Raw genomic sequence first — 20,854 nt, 5'->3', positions numbered from 1 at the left:
TCAAAAAGAGGACGCCATGACGGATGTCGCTCGTCTCTTACAGACTCTGTTTTTTTTAAAGTCGGGATCATTTAACCCCAGGTGAGCTGTGCAGGAAGCATCGCTCACGTTACATCACAGGTTGTTTGTTGTTCTGGCTCAGGTCGATCATCAGAAGTCGCCTCGCTGATGTAAACGCGCTCCTACAGCGTGCTGCAGTGCTAAACGACAACTTTTATGATACACGACAAGCTACGCCTGTGATGGCTGTGATCTCCGCCGGGCGTGAATCAAACAGCGGAGGAGAGACATCCTCGTGTTTCAAACGCGGGGGGGGGGGGACTTTCATGTCACCATGAAGGAGACGGGGAGGGAGGAGCGGTGGAGGTGGGTTCAGAAGCCAGAGCGTGGCATATGGCATCTTGAATTTTGGGCAATGAGAACTGACAGGTTAAGCGAACATTTGGCAGGGAGGGGTGGCGGTGGCGGGGGGGAGGCACATGGAGAGAAAAAGGGGCAGAGGAGAGGTGGAGGTGTGTGAGGGTTCTGTGTGTGTTTTTGGGTGGGAGGGTTTAATGTGGGCAAGGTTGCTAAACGCTCCCATCTGTTCGTATCCCGAGGCGCCACCAGGGCGCCCGTCTCATGCAGATGAGGTGTTGCTGCGCCGACTCCTTCCACCCTCAGCTGATACATAACGAGAGAAACACATGAATACATCTGAAGAGGAGGAGCGGCAGGATCGGGGAAAACAAGGAGCAGCCGGGTCAAGCTGTTTCCTGGGGAAGGTTTTTAACCTCCCGATGATCGCGGCTCTCTCAGGACGAGTGAGAGCTTTAACTATGTCCTCATTACTGATTGGTTCCTCCGGGTCCCAGCGCCGTCCCAGGAGAGACAGAGACACAGATCTGCACACTGACGATCATTTTGGGGGATACGGAGGAATGCCAAACAATGCTAATAGAGGATTCATGTGCTGATTTTTTTTTTATCAATCAACGTTCGCTTCCAAAAGCCTTAACTACATGAAATCAAAGAATTCAATTAAAGAAGCTAATTAACAGAAAGGCCTCACCAAAGCAATGAGCACAAATAGGACAAATTAACCAATTAGCAAAAGAGTTAAAATCTTATTTGTAGCTTCATGACCATTTTTATGTGTTTTAGTTCCATGAAATAAACATTAGTAAGTCATAAACATATAGCGGCGTCACTGCGGCCGTGAGACGCCAAAAACATCCGACAGAAAAAGAAGAAATGGCTGCAAACTTCTGGGATTTTCTGTCTGCTGTTCTGGAATAACCCTGCATGCTAACATGATGATGTGAGAATATAATCCGCCCCCTTTTCAAAGGAACTAAAAAAAATAAAATAAAATAAAAAATAAAAAAAGGCTGAGTAAATTTGACTGAAAAATTCATCCGATTCTCCAGTAACAACAGTCTGAGCCGCTGGTGTCTTAATGAGAGAAATCAGACTTCTCATCACATCACTCCTGTCCTCTCTCCCCTCCTGACTACCCGTCAAGCTCCTCTTGGTCTTGCCCCCGGACCCCCGGCGCCCCCTCATGATCCCCCGTCAGCTCTGCTGCTCGTTCCAAAGTCGAGGCTCAAATCGATGCGATCAGCGCCCGCCCCCCCCCTCGACTTTGGATCGACCTGTCTGAGGAGTTAAAGGCGAGCAGAGTCGGTTTTTGTTTCTTTCTAAAGATTCATTGTTGGACGACGGAGAGAAAAACCAGGAAGAGAGAGAGAGCGGGTATCGACATGCGGGGAAGGAGCCACAGGCCGGATTCGAACGCCGACTGCCTCCGTACATGTGGACCCGTGCATTAACCACTGCGCGACCATAAAATCACTTTTATAGACTTGCTTCTACGTGATTCAACTTTTCTCACTCTTTTCCTTTTTACCCCTCTTAACGCTTCCTTTAATGTCTCATCCGTACATTTTATAAATGTTTTATTTCCTTTATTCATTTTATGGCTCTTCTTCTTTTTACCTTTGCTGCTTTTTTATTTTCACCAGCTTTCTTCGACTTTTATTTCACTCCATTTGTCTCAATCTGTTTTTCTAACCTGTGATGAGACGTCTTCTTCTTCTTCTTCTTCACTAAAATGGTTTTAACTGTCTTATTTGATCATTGTTTATGGTATCATGTCTGTAAAAACTTCTTTTTCTCCTCTATAAATAAAGTTATAATTATTATTGATGTGTGTCTGACGCAGTGTGTCGGGTTAGCATCTGTCTGAGATGTTGCTAATCTTCCCGGGCGTCGACGCCATCCTTCAAGGATTTCTCAGCGCGTCCATAAACACGGCCTCCGTCCTCCACGCCACGTGGACGTCACCGACTGACGAGGTTTGACGGCTAATTGAGCCAGATTCTTGCATCACCCACACGCCTGTTCTTAGATACAGTCAGGCCGCGTGTGTGTGTGTGTGTGTGTGTGTGTGTGCGCGCTTAATGATCACATATTCAAATGCGGATAAGGAGCTTTCGATGGAACGAGGAGGGGGAGGGAGGGAGGGAGGGAAAAATGGTTGAAGAAGAGGAGGAGGAAGGAAAGCAAAGCCTGAACTGATTTGAATCTGGTAAACTGTCAGAGAGAGAGAGAGGGATTACTCCACCAAATCCCCGGCGAAAATAGAGGGCCTGAGTTATTTACTAGCCTTACAACCAGCTGCAAACCATCTGGACTTAATTGTAAGACACAAACTTTATGAAGATCAACTGGGGATTTGTCCACAAAGCCTCTTAGTGCTGCTGAATTGGTGTCCCTGCTTCGAGGGAGAGTATGGACGGCTGCTCGAGACATGTCACATGTGCTTTGGAGGACATGGCCCCCGACCTCTGAGACACACACACATATATATATATCTATATATATATATATATATATATACAACATTAAAGTGTGACTGGGTCATATTACAGGAAAATCCTCAGAGTCAAGAAAACGTCAACTTGACAAACACAAACACATTAGAGATTGAAGTACGTTCGCTCCTTTGTGATTTTCAGCTTGTTTCTGTGGAGTGACCTCGGCTCGCTTAAATCAAAACTAAATGGACGATAAACTCTGTTTATTTTAAACAAGCGTCCATGTTGATTCTCTGGGAAAAAAACCATCAAACTTGTGAACAAAAAAAAAAAAAGAAGTTGTGAAAATAATCATCGGCCTCTCTTCCAGGAGCTCCTGAAGAAAATCTGAACTTTCACACATGAATGGCCCGGGCCGGCATCAAAACCTTTAATTGGCTCGGGCCTGCATGGCTGTCATCAGCTCCTGATTAGGCGTGCAAATGGCCTGGTGACCTCCGCTCAGTCAATGGAAACTAGCGGCGTGGAGACGACGGTGGCGGTGAGATAGCAGCAGACGTGCGTGCGCCATTGTTTAATGTAGGTCGCTGTGCATTATGTTGTTGTTGGCAGGCGTCTGAAGACGGGAGATAAGAGGTCCTGTCCAAGCGACCCGATGGCAGGTAGCCAGCTTAATCCTATTTACCAAGATCTGAGCTGCATCTGTGGGAGGGGCGGGGTGGGTGGGGTCACAGAGGCGAGCCCGGCGGGGTCAGGCTGTGGCTTTGTGTGTGTGTGTGGTGTGTGTGTGTGTGTGTGTGTGTGCGTGGGGAGGGGGGGACACTGCACCTCTTAAAATGACTGCACAACACACTTTGCCTACATGTCCTCAAAGAATGGACGAAAAGTCAGAACTGTCAAAATCAAACCATGTCCACGTCCTCTGCACCACATACTGGATTATTTCTTGTTTTTGTTTTTTTTATAACATGCACACAAAGTTCACTGCAACATTTCTGCAACTGAGACAACGTCGCCTCCTCTGGATCATCTGTTGGTTTGTACGAGACGTCAGCAGAACTTTTGCACCGCGGGACTTGAGAGATATTCGAACGTGATTTTTCTTTTTTTCTGGATTTTTTTGCTCTTTAAAACCATTTTAAATTACACAGTTTTAGACATTTAGACGACTTTGGTGTGAAGAAATGAGTGGACCTGAGGGATCTGTGTGTGTGTGTGTGTGTGTGTGTGTGTGTGTGTGTGTGTTCTGTGCAGCACTTCGAAGAAACTCCCAGCCGGGTCACCCAAGAACCAATATTGTCAGATCTAAGCCGCTGGCCGCTTTAACTCATTTATTTTCTTCCACTGCGCTAATTCCTCCCATCTCCATATGTTAAAGGGGCAGGGGGGGGGGGGGGGGGGGGGGGGGGGGGGTGCCTGCGTGTGTGCGAGGGGTGTGTATCGGCGTGGGGAGGTGGGGGGTGTCAGGGATTAGGCCGTCCTGTCTGGACATCCGCCTCGTGTAATCAAAGTGGAAGGGCTGGTCATTGTACAGTCCACTCCAGACCAGACCGACACAGGACCCCCCGTCGTAAACTCAATAACCACCAGGAAAATTAACCCCCCCCCGCACCCCCCCAATCTGACTACAGCTGCTGTGAGCAGCAACCTGTTCAAGCCTCCTCGACACACGGCCTGTTTGAGAGTTTGAGAGGAAGAAAATAAAAAAAGAGGAAAAGTTGAACAAACGTTTCTGTGACATGAAGAAACGAGACATTTGAGTTCCTCCTGAAGATTCAGAGTGAAAACGATCTCACGACTTTAACGATCAGCACAATTTAAAAAGAAGAAAAGCTGAAATTAAAAAAGGCATGAACGTCGACGATGTCGGTCTGAATTTGAACTTTTGCAGGAAGAAGGATCCCGACATCGGTGAAGTCTCGGACTGTGTGTGTGTGTGTGTGTGGGGGGGGGCACATCTCAGGAGTGAGCTTCAGGTGGGGGGAGGGAAACACGAGGATGCTGCACAGCTGTGGATCCGGAGACGAGTCCAAGCCCGCGGTTCTGTTTATCATCGTTCTATTTAGAGTCTAAATACACATTATGTTATAAATCCTGATGTTAAGCTTTGCTGCAACGAATGAAAAACTAAAACGTTCACATCGACTCTTCGTGAACATCCAGAGGAGGAGGTTTCTTCTGTGCTTAATTGGTCACATCATAACTTGTAATACAACCCCCCCCCCCGATCCTCATCTCTTCATTAGCAGGTATAATCCCCGATGGCCCATCTGCCAGACGCCAAAGCCACAAAACACAGAGCAAACAAGGCCTGGAGAAAAGCGGCCATTATGTCTGTGTTTGAATGGTGCAGAGTCTGACGGCTGACACGGACGCTGTGTTTGCTCAGGGCCCCGCACACCAACACGCACTTCACATCTGCACACAGATAAGGAAGGAGTGGAGCTCGGGGACAATGGCTGCAGCTGATGAGAGATGCACCTGTCTGTCTTTGAGGAGGAGGAGGAGGGACGTGTTGCATGCGTGACGTCCCGTCCACACAAACAAACAAGTGTCACTTTACAGTCTCCAGCTCCTGACTGGGAACGTTTTCACCTTTCAGCGTGGCCAGAATGATGAAGCGATGTTAAGAGTCCAGACCTGAGAGTGCTGGGAGGAACGTTCGACAGACTCCCTGAAAGAGTTCGCCATGTGCCGAGTGCAAAGGAAGGTCACGCCAAACAATGCAGACACGGTTTATTGGATTCCATCTGGAGTCCATAGATTCTGTTTGCATCGTCAGGAAGAGACTCAGTCATGAAGCAGCTCCAGGTGACCTCCGACAAAAAAAGCCTCAGTTCAGAATCAAAGAGGAAGTGAGTGTCTTTTTATGTGAGTTGAGATCCAGCTCTGTACACACACACACACACAGGCTCACACAAAATGGCTGCCTTGGACTGAAGGAGGCAGTAAGTCAGAGCAGCAGCAGCAGCAGCAGCAGACACGGCGAACCTTTTACCTCTCTGCTGCTCTCCTCCTCACTCTGCTGGAGAGAAGATTAACAAACCGTCACTAAAATCACCACTTGATTGCTTTTTTTCCCCTCCACAGTATCACCCTTGCACAGAGACATTTGGGGGCTGCAGTGTGTGTGTGTGTGTGTGTGGGGGGGGGGGGGGGGGGGGGGGGTGTAATCCTGGTTTGGGGGGCTGAAGGGATCAAGGCACAAGAAGACACAATGTAATCAGGAGGAACGTCTACACCCCGAGAATCAGACTGCCTGATAAATCCAAGCAGAGGTTTATCCACAATGTCAATTAGAACATATGTTGGAACCGATTCATCGACACGTCGTCGCTTAAAGACCGAGTCACAAGCTTTCCTTCAAAAATCCACGACAGACTTAGACGAGGAACACTGCTCAATCCTCCTCCGTGCACACATTCTCTTCTCCTCTCACTGGATTTTTTTTTCATGTTTGAGTTTGTTTTGGTTGAAACTCAGCGTTTCCTCCGGCTAACGAGAGCGCACGTGTGTGTTTAGGAGTGGGGTAGAATCGAGACAACGCGGAGAATGACTGACACGGGTAAAGAGAAGCACATAGAGCTCCTGTGTTCTGTGTTTGCTCAGCTTTTCCTCTGTGCAGAGTTGTGGTTAGCTTGTGCTAGCGTGCAGCAGCTTGCAGGGTACGTAGGTACACGCATTAAACATACATGTTACGACCTGCAGTGGGCGTGCACTTCTGCGGGAGGAGGAGCCAGGGAGGCGGGGCCAGTTTGGATGTTGCGCTTCGAAGCTGCAATGAAAAATCCTTCTGAATGTTCCTTTAATGTTTGCATGCTACGAGCATGAACACTACTTGTTTAAATCAGCCACATCTTCAAGAATAAAAGTAAATATAAAAGTAAATATAAATATAAATATTTCATGGCTGCACTTCCATATTAGTGCGTGTTCTTTTAGTGTGCACGGTGCAAAACATCTGTAAACAGAGAATCTCCATGAAGGACTGTGTTTGTGTTTTCCTGTTGGTCTTAAAGCTCTGCACAAGGTGACACCATGTATCGTCAGTTTAAGGAGTTCAGCGTGTGTGTGTGTGTGCAGCTGCAGCACACACACAGACACACACACACACAGGTAAACACACACTCTTAACTTTAAACCTGCACCTTGCTGACACCGAGTGCACCAAGGTGACAGCTTTAAAAAGAAAAAAAAAAATCAAGCTGTAGTGGAAAAGAAAACAGAAACTGGCGAACATGCAGAAGGCTTAATATCTGCAGAGAGAGAGAGAGAGAGAGAGAGAGAGAGAGAGAGAGAGAGAGAGAGAGAGAGAGAGAGAGAGAGAGAGAGAGAGGAGCTTATCTTCCCACCACAGCTAATATGAGCTTCTCAATTAGATGAAAGGCTCTCTCCCTTTCTCTAATTTTTTGTTCAATTTCTCCAGGCAATTTATTTAGGGTGGGGGGAAAAAAAAGAAGAAGAAAAAAAAAAAAAAAAAGAGAGGAGAGGAGAGGAAGCCGTATTGGCTCAGCGCATGACGAGTCATAGCAGGCCTCAGCCAATCAGGAGAAGCTGACAGCGTCAACTCAGGCCCTCAGCAACAACATGACTATTTACTGTATGCAAGAGAGAAATCTATTTGGAGTCCATCACTGCACATCCAACACACACACACACACACACACACACACACACACACTCAATTTAATTCTATTTTCATATGAAAATAATTTCATGCATTTTTTTCCCCCTGCAGTTTTATCATTAATTATGTTGAATGTAAAAGTTCAATGTTACATCTCATCCTGTAATGTAAGACGATTTCTAACTGCTGCAGGAACGAGTTTCTCCAAACGTGCAAATCAAACGTTTCTTCCTCGGCGCTCTGAATGCAGATATTTTTAGACGGCTCACTCTTTATTCTGCATTATGGATTAACTGGGATTATGCAAAGGACCCTTCATGCATTTACTTATCAGTTTAATTTCTTTGTCCTCTGAATTATTTTTACACACACTCCCTCTGCATTGTATCTCTCCGTGTACGTGCAGAGTGGAACTAAAGGATTATGCAAGCGTTTCCAAAACATTTACTTCCCTCACCTTCGACAAAATAATGTAAAGCGCTCGTTTGGGAGGATCAATATCTGCCTTTCAGTTCAAACATGTTAAATATATGCTGCAGAAAAGAGCTGCATAATTATTTTAAATCTTGCATTTAAATGATTTGAAATTCAGGATCACGATCCTTCAATAAAACAACTGTTTCTTTAAAAAAAAAAAAGATTTAATTTATATTCATTTAAATTAAGCAGCATTATGTGGTTATTAAAGGGGAATAAATCAGAGCATACATTTCTTCAAACAATCGAAAAATGTGCCGTATGGATTTCCTTTAGGCCCTGAATGCACCACAAATTAAATGTTATTATTCTCTGTAAAACTTTAATTACATTTCAATATTTTTATTAAGGTAATAATTTAAATCTATAATTTTTTATAATTTTTAATCATTCATTTATTTGTATAATTATTTTATTTTTTTGGATGGACAGTTTTGATTGGTTAATTTTTGAGGGATTGAGGGAGAATAATTGAAACGGTGATATTATGACGGTATTAAATAACAGGCATTTTTGATCATGTTTAATAAACACATGATGTGCGAGCCTGCGGGCCTCCGGTCGGATTGTTAATCATCCTCTCTCACCATCTGCTCCTCCTTTCTGCTCTCACACTCAAGGTTACACATCACAGCTTGAGAAAAAACTGCTGCGGGAGTGAAGCCGGACATGACAGGGCACCTGTGCAAAGATGGAGGGTTACAAATCCCAGAATGCACTCTGCATGCTACATGCATTGCTCTGGGATATCAGCTCCCTCGCTGCCTGAGACGTCCATCTATCAAGGTGATTTCCCATGGTGGCTTCTCTTAGAAAAAACCTCTCAGCAGGTCACCTTTATTCCGGCAGCGGCTCCTCACTGAATGAATTCACTTCATTACTCGTAGTTTTGATTAGCATGGAGAAGCAAGGGGAGGAATTTTTGCTGTCATTATCTTTGCTCCGGACTTGTTGGACAGCGAAGGTTGGTCTGACTTTCGGTGAAAACGTTTCTTTCAGTCACTGTTTGGATTTTATAAAAGCAGCAGAAATATTTGAGGCCTGCGAAGATTTCGTCTCAAAAGAAGAAGACAAACAGTCATTAGTGCGTTGACGCGGCGATGTCTGATGACAGTTCATTTCTTGCCTGTCCTGTGTGATAATCGCGAGGGCGAGGAAGACGAGGCCTGCATGTCATGAGTCTGCACGAAAGCTCAAGTCATGATTTTCTCCCCTCTTTTCTTTCTCCGACTTCCTCGTCGTGAAAATGCAGCACAGACTGGGTGAAAAAGGAGAGAAGGGGGGGATGCAGGGAGGGAGGGAGGGGGGGGGAGGGAGGGCGGGCGGCGGTGAATAGGCAGAGTGAGTGGCGTGCATGGACGGCCCCTCCGTCTCTCAAAGACACTGCAGCAGCTGCATGCACGCGATAAGAGCAACCATTCACAGCCGACTCCCCCTTTTTCCTCCTCCCACACACTCTCTCTCTCTCTGTGTCTCTCTAACACACACACACACACACACACACACACACAGGTTCATATGCATGTAAAGGTTCTTACACAGATGCTGAGATTAGACGCAGCCTCTCTCACCTGTCCAAGGTCTCCTCTGGAAATCATTTGGTTGTATTCTTTCTCACTGTAAGTGTCGTCACAGAACACCAGGGTTAAATGTGACAGCGTGGGAGGGGTGTGTGTGTGTGTGTGTGTGTGTGGGGGGGGGGGGGGACACACCTTTCTTTTCTTTTTTTATCGCAGGCAGAGTGCAATCACGGCGCACACAGCAGGCGCTTGTAAAGCGCTGTGAGTGACCCTCGTCGAGCTGTCACACCGCAGCACTCTCTGATTGCTGATGAGCTTTTCTATGAAAAGTCTGACAAACGTTTCATCCATTTCTGTCAGCTGCTCACATGCTTCACTGTCTCGTCCTGTGTTAGGGGGCCCAGAATGTTCTCTGGACACTCCCGCACCACCAACACAACTTTTGCATCCCGTCGTACTGTCGTATCCAAACACACGTTCACGTGTGCCGTCTTTCCTCTTCACAGCCTGACAGACAGGAAGTGATCTTTATGCTCCATCCATCCGAACCAAAGACCAAGAGGAACCAACGAGCACACGACCATCATACTGACCCACAGAATACACAGGTGGGTGTGTCTGTATGTCTGATATGTATTTACTGTATATATTTATATATATTCTTTTCTTTTTCTGGACGGTTGTTGTGAGATATTATTTCTTTTTATATATATTTATATATTTTGGACTTTTATTGGAGGGATGGGAAAATGGACAGAGACAGAAATCAGGGGGAGAGAGAGAGAGAGAGAGAGAGAGAGAGAGAGAGAGAGAGAGAGAGAGAGAGAGAGAGAGAGAGCCACAGGCTGGATTCAAACCCATCCGTGTTGAGGACTGTAACCTCCGTACACACTAACCACTGCACCCTCTTATCATCCTCGTTACCACGACAGATGTTTTCATCTTTTTAAAATATATTCTATTGTTTTATTAATCCAGATATTGTGCGAGTGGTCCTTGGATCAGAAATACGTTATTAATCCTAACAAAGCTCAAAAACACAGTCCAGAAGTAGAGAAATAAAATGTCAAATAAAATCGAGTAGAAAAGAAGTATGAGGTGGAATAATAAGGAAGAGAAAATGACTGAAACAATATTCACAGTTGCTGCTGGTGGTGGTGATGATGATGATGATGATGATGATGATCAATACTGTCAAAAACGTGATGTTTAAAATCTCTAAATACAAAGAATAAATAAGTTGGTGCAAAGATAAACTGGTATAAATGTCTTTTTTTTAAATGCTGGGGACGAGGCTAACGCCTGGAACAAACGGGCCTTCACACAAAGATGGCTTCATCCACTTCTTATCCATAAACATGACACAAACACAGCTCAGCACTAGCCTTCTGTGCAGCCCTGGAGCCTCTTATTCAAATGGAGCTCTTAGCATACAAACACCCACACATGTTTGGGGTTTCCCCCCCCCCCCCCCCTCAGTATGTGACACAGTATCTACACATGCCAATCACTTTGATCCACCGATAACGCCGCCCCAAATCCACGCAGTCCACAAAATGTCTAAGTGCCAATTAATTGGTGGCTCCTTCCATGATTAGCTCATGTTGCGCTTATAGCTAATCTGTATCTTGGCAGGGAGCCATGCATGACCTGGCATTCATCCAGGGCTGCGAGCGGCGGAGGCAGCAGCAGCAGCAGCCATGAGCTAGCCCGGCCCGGCCCGGCCCGGCCCGGCCCGGCCCGGCCCGGCACAGCTCGGCACAGCTCTGAGCTGCTGGGAGAAGATGTGCCAAACTGCAGCGGCACAAAGGAGACCTCACTGTTTATCAAAGATTAAGCAGTGTTTAGTATCCTCCCCCCCCCTTCTCCTCCTCCTCCTCCTCCTCCTCCCTTATCATGCCTGCGCTCAAACATACGCATGCGTACACACACACACACACACACACACACACACACAGCACCTCCAGCTCACACCCTAATTGTTCCCGGCCCCGAGAGTTTAATAAAGAACAAATTGCGGTTATTGGTGAGCAAACAGCACAGTACGGAGGAGGGAGTGTGATCATTGCAGCGGCGGTGCAGTAAAGAGCGAGCGAGCGAGCGAGAGAGAGAGAGAGAGAGAAAGGGCATCAGCCAATTTAATTACTATGTGTGTCAGTGTGAGCAGCAGGCTGTGTGGAGCACGCACAGAGTAATCTCAGAGTCATGTTTGAATGTCCTGTTGGACACACCTGTAACGTATGGACCTTAGACACACACCTGTAACGTATGGACCTCAGACACACACCTGTAACGTATGGACCTCAGACACACACCTGTAACGTATGGACCTCAGACACACACCTGTAACGTGTGGACCTCAGACACACACCTGTAACGTATGGACCTCAGACACACACCTGTAACGTGTGGAACTCAGACACACACCTGTAACGTGTGGACCTCAGACACACACCTGTAACGTATGGACCTCAGACACACACCTGTAACGTGTGGACCTCAGACACACACCTGTAACGTATGGACCTCAGACACACACCTGTAACGTGTGGAACTCAGACACACACCTGTAACGTGTGGACCTCAGACACACACCTGTAACGTGTGGACCTCAGACACACACCTGTAATGTATGGACCTCAGACACACACCTGTAACGTATGGACCTCAGACACACACCTGTAACGTGTGGACCTCAGACACACACCTGTAACGTATGGACCTCAGACACACACCTGTAACGTATGGACCTCAGACACACACCTGTAACGTATGGACCTCAGACACACACCTGTAACGTGTGGACCTCAGACACACACCTGTAACGTGTGGACCTAAGACACACACCTGTAACGTGTGGACCTCAGACACACACCTGTAACGTATGGACCTCAGACACACACCTGTAACGTATGGACCTCAGACACACACCTGCAATGATGTCACAACTTCCACTTCACGGAGGAAGTGCAGCTGCGTGGATTTTAAACACACGGCGGGCGCTGGAGCTAAGTCAACACGACTTTGAACCTGCGAGCAGAGAGACTTGAACAACAGGGCCTTTCATCTTTGCTTTTTTCTCCTCTACATCTTTTTAATGTGTTTTAACTGTAGAAATAAAAACATCTTTTTTTTTGTTTTTTATGAGTGACGTCTTTATTCAGGAGGAAACCTACAGGGCTACAAGGCTCTTTCCTCTCCCGTGTTCATAAGCAGGATAATCAAACAGAAGGTGTAAAATAAAGGTCACAAAGAGACCGACGGCTGGAACTTTGTAAACTCTTTACTCTTGAAAGGAATTGAATCTTTTTGTGTTTTTGGACCAGATTCACTTTTTCTCATTTCTACTATTCACTATTAAAAACCTCCCTCTTTTTTAGTGCCCCCCCCCCACCCCCCTTAAAGAGTCCAGTAAGGTAGGTTCTCTCTCCCCGCACCACGGCCCCGTGAAGTGTGGCCCTCCTGAGAGCTCCCCTGTCTCCCCCGCTCCTCTTCACAGAGATCTGATTGGTCTGAAAACACCTGCAGAGTCCGATTCCTCGTCTTCTGCCTGATGGATGACGCGTCTGTTTCTCACGCGTCATTTTAGCGTCGGCCGGCTTTCTGTGTGAACTCTGCTGGGATGTGTCTCTGTCTACATGAAAACACAGTCGATTGAAGGATTGATGGTCGCGTCCTGGTCGTGACGGGCAGCAGCACACACACTTCAAATATAAAACACACGAAACTTTACTTCCATTTAACTTCATTCAAACACATTTATTCTTTTTTTTTAATTTATTTTCCTTTAAAATTATTCAAACTGTTCAGTTCAACACAGCAGTCTGAAAATATTTAACTCACATTCATTTATGCTCAACAGCAGCAAAACCACTGAGGAGCTAAATTCGTTCAAACATTAAAATTAAGATTTTTTTTTTTTTTTTTTAAACTGAAAAAGAAGAACAAATGTTTTCAATCAATAAAAATCATTAAAAAAAAAATTGTTGTCATTTTTTGTCCTTTTCATTGGAGCTCTGTTGTTTTTTGTTTTTTTTTACCTTCCAGCCAATCACGCCGCCCGCACGTTGCCCAGCCCAAGTGTATCTACCCGTCATGTTCCCATAATGCTTTGTGGCAGCTGCAGCTAGATTCATGCACACAGGTATTGATTTTCCTCCCAGTTTTTTTTCCTCTCTCTCTCCTCCAGTGCAACCCTTTATTTATCTCGCTAAGCTCCTGCCGCTGAGTAAGAGGGGAGAGAAGCAGCTCGCCGCTTGTGAGAGAAAACACGCCGAATTCAACACGAGAGACGCTTTAACACATAACCAGGATTTATTTTCATTTATCTGTTATTTATCTGCCACCAGCAGCACAGTGTAATCCTGCAGCCGTGTGGGACGCATGTGTAGGTATGCATGTGTGTGTGTGTGTGTGTGTGTTTGTGCTGGTCCGTCCATCCATCCATACAAACACTCTCCATTCTCCACACGCCACCTGACCCATTTTTTTTTTTTTTGTCGGTGTGAATAACAATACTCCAGCCAATCATGGGCAGACAGAACGACCAACGCTGGAAAAAGACTCTACATCCCGCCTGTCACACGTCACACTCCCAACCCTGCCTGTCGACAGAGCGAGTGAGCGAGCGAGCGAGCGAGGGACAGAGAGAGAGAGAGAGAGTTAGCTATCCTCTCTCTCCCCCTCCTTAACTCCCCCCTCCCTCTCCCTTCACATCTCCACCAACACGGGGACCAGTAAAACCATTACACACCCACCCCAGCCCCCAGCTCAAGGTTGTGCTGCACCAATGGCTGCGCTTCCTACATCACAATCTAAGAAAAGGGCAAAACCGTCAGCGAGCAAGCTGCGAGGCTGCGCCCAACAAAAGGTATTCATTATCCCACACTACCTGTAGGCTTGAACACTACTGCCATCCTTCCATGTTTACAGTATAAATACACATGATACAGGAAGACCCGCAACTAATATATGATCATAATATGTCTGCTACTTGTTGACGCACACTGATTAAATGAACACAAAGAGGTCACCTGACCACGCTGACAGACGGGGATACGGGGAGAATGGGATGAAATGTTTCTTGGATAAACATCGGATGTTGAAATAATCACTGACTAGTCCATGTAGATTTGAGATTTCATGGTCGGAGCTGGATTCTGCTCTTCAGACAAAATTCAGTGAACGTCGGATACCTGGAGGTAATCAGAGAAACTAGCGGAGCTACATTTAGTTGCAGCTCGGCTAGCAGCCCCCTCACTGGGTACACTGTGACGCCAAAAAAAACAACAGACTCATGAGCTGCAACTCTTGGCTTTTTTTTTTTTTTTTCAGTGTTATTGAGATATTTGCAAGAAGAAAAAAAACTCTTCAATGCTCACCGTTGACCAAAAATGCTAACGTGAGTCACAGTTCTGCACACGGCCCACAAGGCCCGTCATTTTTAGCGTTTCCTTCGGTGTCTTTACCGATTTTAATAACTTTGGTTTTTGAGAGCATGAGACCCTTGCAGAAACTCCACTCCAGGTAAAAAAAAAAAAAAAACCTCCTGAATGATAAATGTAAGAAAGAGCTTTTAAAGCGTAACAGCAGCAGTGGCAGCTCAGCTTGCAGCCCCTCCTGTCTGACGTCGTCTTGGTGAAATGCTGCTTTTTTTAAGCTTTTAAGTTGACTCTGTTTTGTTGTGATTTTTAATGACGTTCACTTAAAAAAAAACACACACAACCTCGTCTGGTGGACAGCTGCTGTTGCATGTATTACCACTGTTAAATGTTTTCAGGCCTTTTTTAAGACAGGGAGTAATTTACAGTGAATAATATATCCGCATCACATCAGTCGTCCTATCGGTTATCATCAACAATGACGAGGACGAGTTGAAGTTCAGCTTCACTCATGGTAACTGTGTGACTGTAGTCCAGCTGAGGACGGAGGACGGAGGAGACACAGCGAGGACTGCAAACGCACGATAAGGTCCAGTAGCCCGTTTTCGATGGTGACTCTTGATATTCCTCTTCAAAGGATTATCATACACGGCCAATTAAAGCCACATGGTGTGGCTGGCTGTGCTCCCTCTCGGCGATGGCTGCAGGGCTGGAGGCTGGCTGCAGCAATAACTCCAACACACATCCCAAATGTCAACAAACATGAAAGAAACTGTGAAACACACAATATGGTTGAGCAAACGGGCCAGACTGAGAGTGTTAGAATAATAAGTGTTTCTAAACCCAGCAGCACTGAGGGCTGCTTTACTGGACACCAGCTATTCACTGCTTAACCTGCAATCACTGGTGTTTATTTCATGGCGTTTAATGTTGTCGTGGAATAAATAGGTAATCGCTTTATCGTCGACATGATGTGTGAGAGATAGAGACAGAAACGTGAAGAGGGAGCAGAACCAGAGAGACTGAAAAGAAGGAGAAATGAGGGAGAGCTGAATCTGTGTGATGGCCGACGGCCCCTGTGCTTTAGCTCGTGTGCTGAATGAAAAGAAGCCCCTGCGTGTGTGTGTGTGTGTGTGTGTGTGTGTGTGTGTGTGTGTGTGTGTGTGTGAGTCTCTGCAGCATTGCTGGGGGGTCGGCCCCCACTCGGCCCTGCTGCTGCTTGAATGCAGAGCAGGCAGCATCAGGCCAAGGCAAATGACTACAAGGCCTCCTCAGTGACTGCAGCACAGGCTGCACCTGGGGAATGGCCCTGCACAGAGAAACAGCCGCAGCCAGCCACGGTCCATCACTGCGCATCCCATGAAGCATCACTGCAGGAAGTGCACGCATTAACAACAAGGCACAGTCTTTCACCCAAGTACAAGCTTTCCTTTTTGCCGATTTTTTTTAATCTCTTCCTGGTGAGCTTCATTCACGCCGATCACGTCACCATTAATCAAAGTGATCATCGGGGCCCCGGGGCCCCTCAACACAGATATAGTATCCTGCTCTGTTCGAGCATCTCCAACACAGACACTCAAAGCAGCTCTGGATTATTACTAACTGCTTTATTACGCTCTATATAGAGAGTGATTACTGCAGAGATTATTAACAAGAAAGGAGAAAATGATGTGAGATTTTTGTTTCTGCTCTTGTTCTAAACATTCGGAGATGAAAACTAAAACAAGGAGGTTTGATCGATTTGTCCGTGTGCTTATTTGTATGTGATCTGATACTTTGCTTTCTGGACTTACCTGCCCTGATGTAAACGGCCATGACAGTAAAATCATGACATTCCTGTTAACTACTGTTTTTATTTTCAGACAAGCACATGAGCATCACTGTAAAAGGTAAATGAACCTGCAGCTACTGTTAACGGCATTACATCAGACGCACAGTGGAAATAAACAACAGTGAACAAGTTGTTTGCCAATACGAGCTCAATGATTTTAATTTTTTTTAATCCAAGAATCAATTTTTGTTCATGGTTGTATTTTTTTTTATTTTTCTTTCATTTTGCTCGTTGAACTCTAAAGTTGTCTCCTTCTGCGCTCCGACTTCTGTTTGGCATCTTGACAAAGATATGAAGACGGTGGTGCAGCAGCTGGATGAAAACGAGACTGACTGTTCTGAAATCAATGACTGGGCCTTTGATTGGTCACGTGCAATCACTGCACCATGGTAACACCAACAGCATGACATAGAGTTGGTTTGAAAGTAAAAATAGCCCGTCTGTAAACAATAACATGGAGAACAGGCCAAACCACTGAGCCCCAGTTTGGTTCATTTTTCCGTTTTTCATCCCTCCTGGCTTTTCTCAGAGCCAAATTATACAATGACTGATTTCCCCTTCATTGTGTCCAATCATTACCAGTAAACCCAGCGTGATCAAACTGGGACCTGATTGGTTCCCCTCCTTTAACACTGACTGAAATCCTCTTAGTGGGGACAGTGGGTAGCTTTTGAATCGATGCACGCAGAGATAAATAAAGCTTTTTTTTTTTTTTTTAAATGTTGAACAGAGATGGAAGTCGGGGATCCAGTCCTGCTCTGTACTCTTACTTCAGCTACGTTTAATAAGTCATTAAACTGGACGGAGTGATTAACCAACAATCAGTCCATATGACGGCTGAGAAGCTAATCCTGTCCTCCAAACACGGAGGAAAGTTGCAGCGTACAATAGAGCTCAACACAATGTGAGTTGTTCTAAAAGTCCAAGAAATAATAACAGATTTGTTTGAATATGCTAATTGTCATCGACAATGACTGGTCCGACATTGGCTACACAGTCGATGATTCATTGTCGAAAATCAGCGGGTTTGTCATTTTCTGGAAAATTGACTTGTCCTGGATTTTGGAGCATGAACTCCTTTTTAACCGGGGTCTTCATTTTGACGATTCACACGCTCACGACGAGCTAGCGTTCAGTCACAGGTAATCACAGTGTTCTGATTGGATGTCGTCGGCTCTTTTGGACACTAGAAACGTGAACAAATGCAGCATGGAATAAAACACCGAAGGTGTCATGCAACATTTTTAAACATTCAGAAGGACGACGTGAAATATATCTGCTTCTTTACTAAATAAATCAATGAGTGAAGCCTTCCTGTTAGCGGCTCTGTGTTCACACGGGATGGGCCGGCGCTTCCTTTCGCTTGTTTGGTGTTTACGTCAATCGCTCTCTGTCCAAGCGCGAGCGCCGCCTCCATGGTGGGGGAGGAGGGGCCAGGTACCAGAGGGCGCCACCTACTCAGGGACGGTGCCAGTAGAGAGCACAATTCAGAACCCACAGATTTAAGATTAGAATTGTTTTTGGCATAAAATACTTAAAAACGTAAGCAGTGAATCAACATGGAGCTGGTCGTAGATGTGTCTGCAATCGGTCGGAGAACTCGGGGAATGACGGGGAAGAGGGGTGCTGATGGTAGCGTTGTGTTTGCTTGAGCGGAGGGTGGTCAAATATTGCACTTAAGAGGTTGGTTGAAGGAGGAAAAAGTGTCTGGATTTGGACAAGACCAGGACCAGGTGTCTTAAGTCAAAAATAAGCGAGACGTTTAATCAAATCGATGAGTTTGTAGATGCTTAACGAGCGTAACGATCAACATTTCTCTGTTCTTATAAAACCAGAGTTCACCGGACAGCCACTTTTAAAGCACAACACGGTACACAGCAATGTGACTGAAGCCCTTTTTCATTATAATTTTCTTTTCTAATGGACCCGGGGCCTCTTCTGAGTGGCTCTTTGTTATTCGACTGAAAAAAGGCTCCACGTCCGGTGAGACCGACCGAAGGCCTTTCTGACGGCGCAGCACATCACGTTACACCTTCAAAAAATAAAAAACTGAAAAGCCGACTCAATTATTCATGTCTGAAGACAGAAAAGCGACATTTCACCAAGTTTTTTGTTTTGAAGTCAAAGTGTTGATATTATTTTTAGTCATTAAAAATTGAACCGTCGACGCTCGGCCTTTCGAGATGAGGGGTTAAGCCATCTTTCAGGGAGCTGTCAGTTAGTGTGCATATAGACTCACAGACATGGATACACACAGACAAAGTGCACTTAAAATGTGTGTAGAAGAGGCTGAGGGGAATGGACGCAGCGTCGGTAGGATGCGTGCACTGAGACGTGAATAAGGACCATTTGCTCATGGATTCATAGGCTTCCGTCATCCATTATTTAGCATGGAGAGGAGCGCTGGATTGGTGGCTGGATGATTTTTCTGACAGCGTTTACATGGCTGACGGCTAAAGACGTGAAGATTTTTACCGCTTGAAATAAACACTCAAACTTTTTTTTTTTTTAAGTCTCTCAAAGATCTGAAAACATGCAGTCGAGACAAAGAGACGTTTAAACAACTTAAATATCGTCACAGTAGGAGAAAGTGCTGAACATTTTCCATCATGGATACACCAGTATCTGAAAACATGCTGCAGGCAGATCCATTTATGGACAATTAAGAGATTGCTATAGATTTCAACATGGCTGATTTCGCCTCAGTGGACAAATGTGAAACGTCAACAAAAAAACAAAAAAAAGCAGTTGCTCGCCAGCGTTTGCCCTCCATCCAAAAGCAAAATGACATTAACTCTTGTCTATTGAGTTTGCTAAATGCCCCACATAAAGTGAATTTGCCCCCCAGGGCTGGGAAACAATCACGCAGGCGAGCGTTCCATTTAAGTGATTTGAATGATCGGAGAGCTGCAGTGCCTCCGATCAGCCGCACAAATGGGTCAATACACTGAGGCTAAGTGACACGGCTGGCAGCCTGCGCTCTCGTGGAAGGACGGGCGGAGGAAGGAGGACCGGGACCTTGCTGTCATTGGGTCAGACAGACATGGATACACACACACACACATACACAGAATGGGCCAGGCTGATTGGACGGTACGGGATAGGTTCAATGTCAGATGATAGGAAGAGTCCACACGTGCACCTGTGCCGTCACAGTACTCATCACCAGGACAGACTTCACTCCGCCCTCTGATCTCTGCAGGAGCACTGACCTGATGACAGCTACATGTGTTTGCATGTATACGGTCAAATCACTGAAAGTCTTTAAATGCTTCATATCTCTGAAATCTGAGCAAGCTGAGGTCATGAAGAGGTTATTGTGTTTTTTTTTAATAACTTTAACAGAAGTGACTGCAGTCACATTTGCACGTTTTCCACTGTGCACAATGAAGCTATGTCATGAGCAAACATACAGCGTGATGATGCAAAAAGACGAAGGCTGAATCTTTTCTCTGACAGGAAGAATAAAACAGTCAAGCTACGGCGATCAGGTGTGACTCTTGGATCAAGGTAAACATGTTCATAGTACCTATCTCCTGGAGCCAGATTGCAGCCGTTTTCATCCTGTTGTAGACCCCACCTTGCAAAATATAAGTGCATTGCATACGTAAAAACATGATTACATGAATGACAGAAATCTCAGCTTTTCGATTCTTGTCATGCTTTTTAAGAGGCTAAAGGGTTTTTTTCTTTTTTTTAATGGTTTCTACGGAACCACAACGTTCATACCAAAGCAAAAGCTGCTTTGCTACGTTTCTCTTTTCTGACTCCTCCATTTTGTTTTTTTTTACTCTAACTCGTGACGACCGGGTCAGTTTTATCTTAATCCAATGTGTGTAAAAAAAAAAAAAAAAAAGACAATCGATGTCCGACCAAATCTGACCTGGTGACACGCCGTGACTTGTGTGGAGTGTTTCATTACAGAGAGTAATGTGGTGCATCATTAATCCAGATGCTAAATCTCACGCAGACATAACCAGCGTGCTGACTGGGACTGTCTGACACAGAGACGACGACGCCATGACTTACTTTCAGCGTTGATTGACATTGTGTCTTTCTCCCAGGACACAACAGTGATGTAGGCCTCCACTGAGGCGGGGATAATGCACTTGAAGACCGCCACATTGCCTCTCATGGCTTTCTGGTCCTCCACCCGGACTGTGTAGGGCTCTCGTAGGACTGTGAGGAGGGACAGAAAGCAGAGTTGAGTGTGAGAGGAC

The 20,854-nt window shown here is 45.7% G+C and overlaps 1 protein-coding gene across 5 annotated transcripts in view; it reads right to left on the bottom strand.

The window, feature by feature from the left end:
• The window catches only part of LOC306831969 (cell adhesion molecule DSCAM-like), a 100,652-nt gene that overhangs the window by 55,802 nt on the left and 23,996 nt on the right, over positions 1-20,854 (bottom strand). For 3 of the 5 annotated variants that reach the window (XM_079356286.1, XM_079356290.1, XM_079356287.1), the window contains exons 3-4: positions 20,664-20,813; positions 20,164-20,214 (exon numbers count right to left, since the gene is read on the bottom strand). In XM_079356286.1, coding sequence (XP_079212412.1) covers positions 20,164-20,214; positions 20,664-20,813 — 201 coding nt within the window. The remainder of the gene's footprint in view (positions 1-20,163; positions 20,215-20,663; positions 20,814-20,854) is intronic. The other 2 variants (XM_079356288.1, XM_079356289.1) reach the window with 1 other exon arrangement.

The sequence above is a fragment of the Symphodus melops genome (assembly GCF_947650265.1).
Source record: "Symphodus melops genome assembly, chromosome: 11".
Lineage (NCBI taxonomy): Eukaryota > Metazoa > Chordata > Actinopteri > Labriformes > Labridae > Symphodus > Symphodus melops.
Note: the sequence above shows the minus strand (reverse complement) of the source record. Positions and strands in the feature narration are given on the sequence as shown.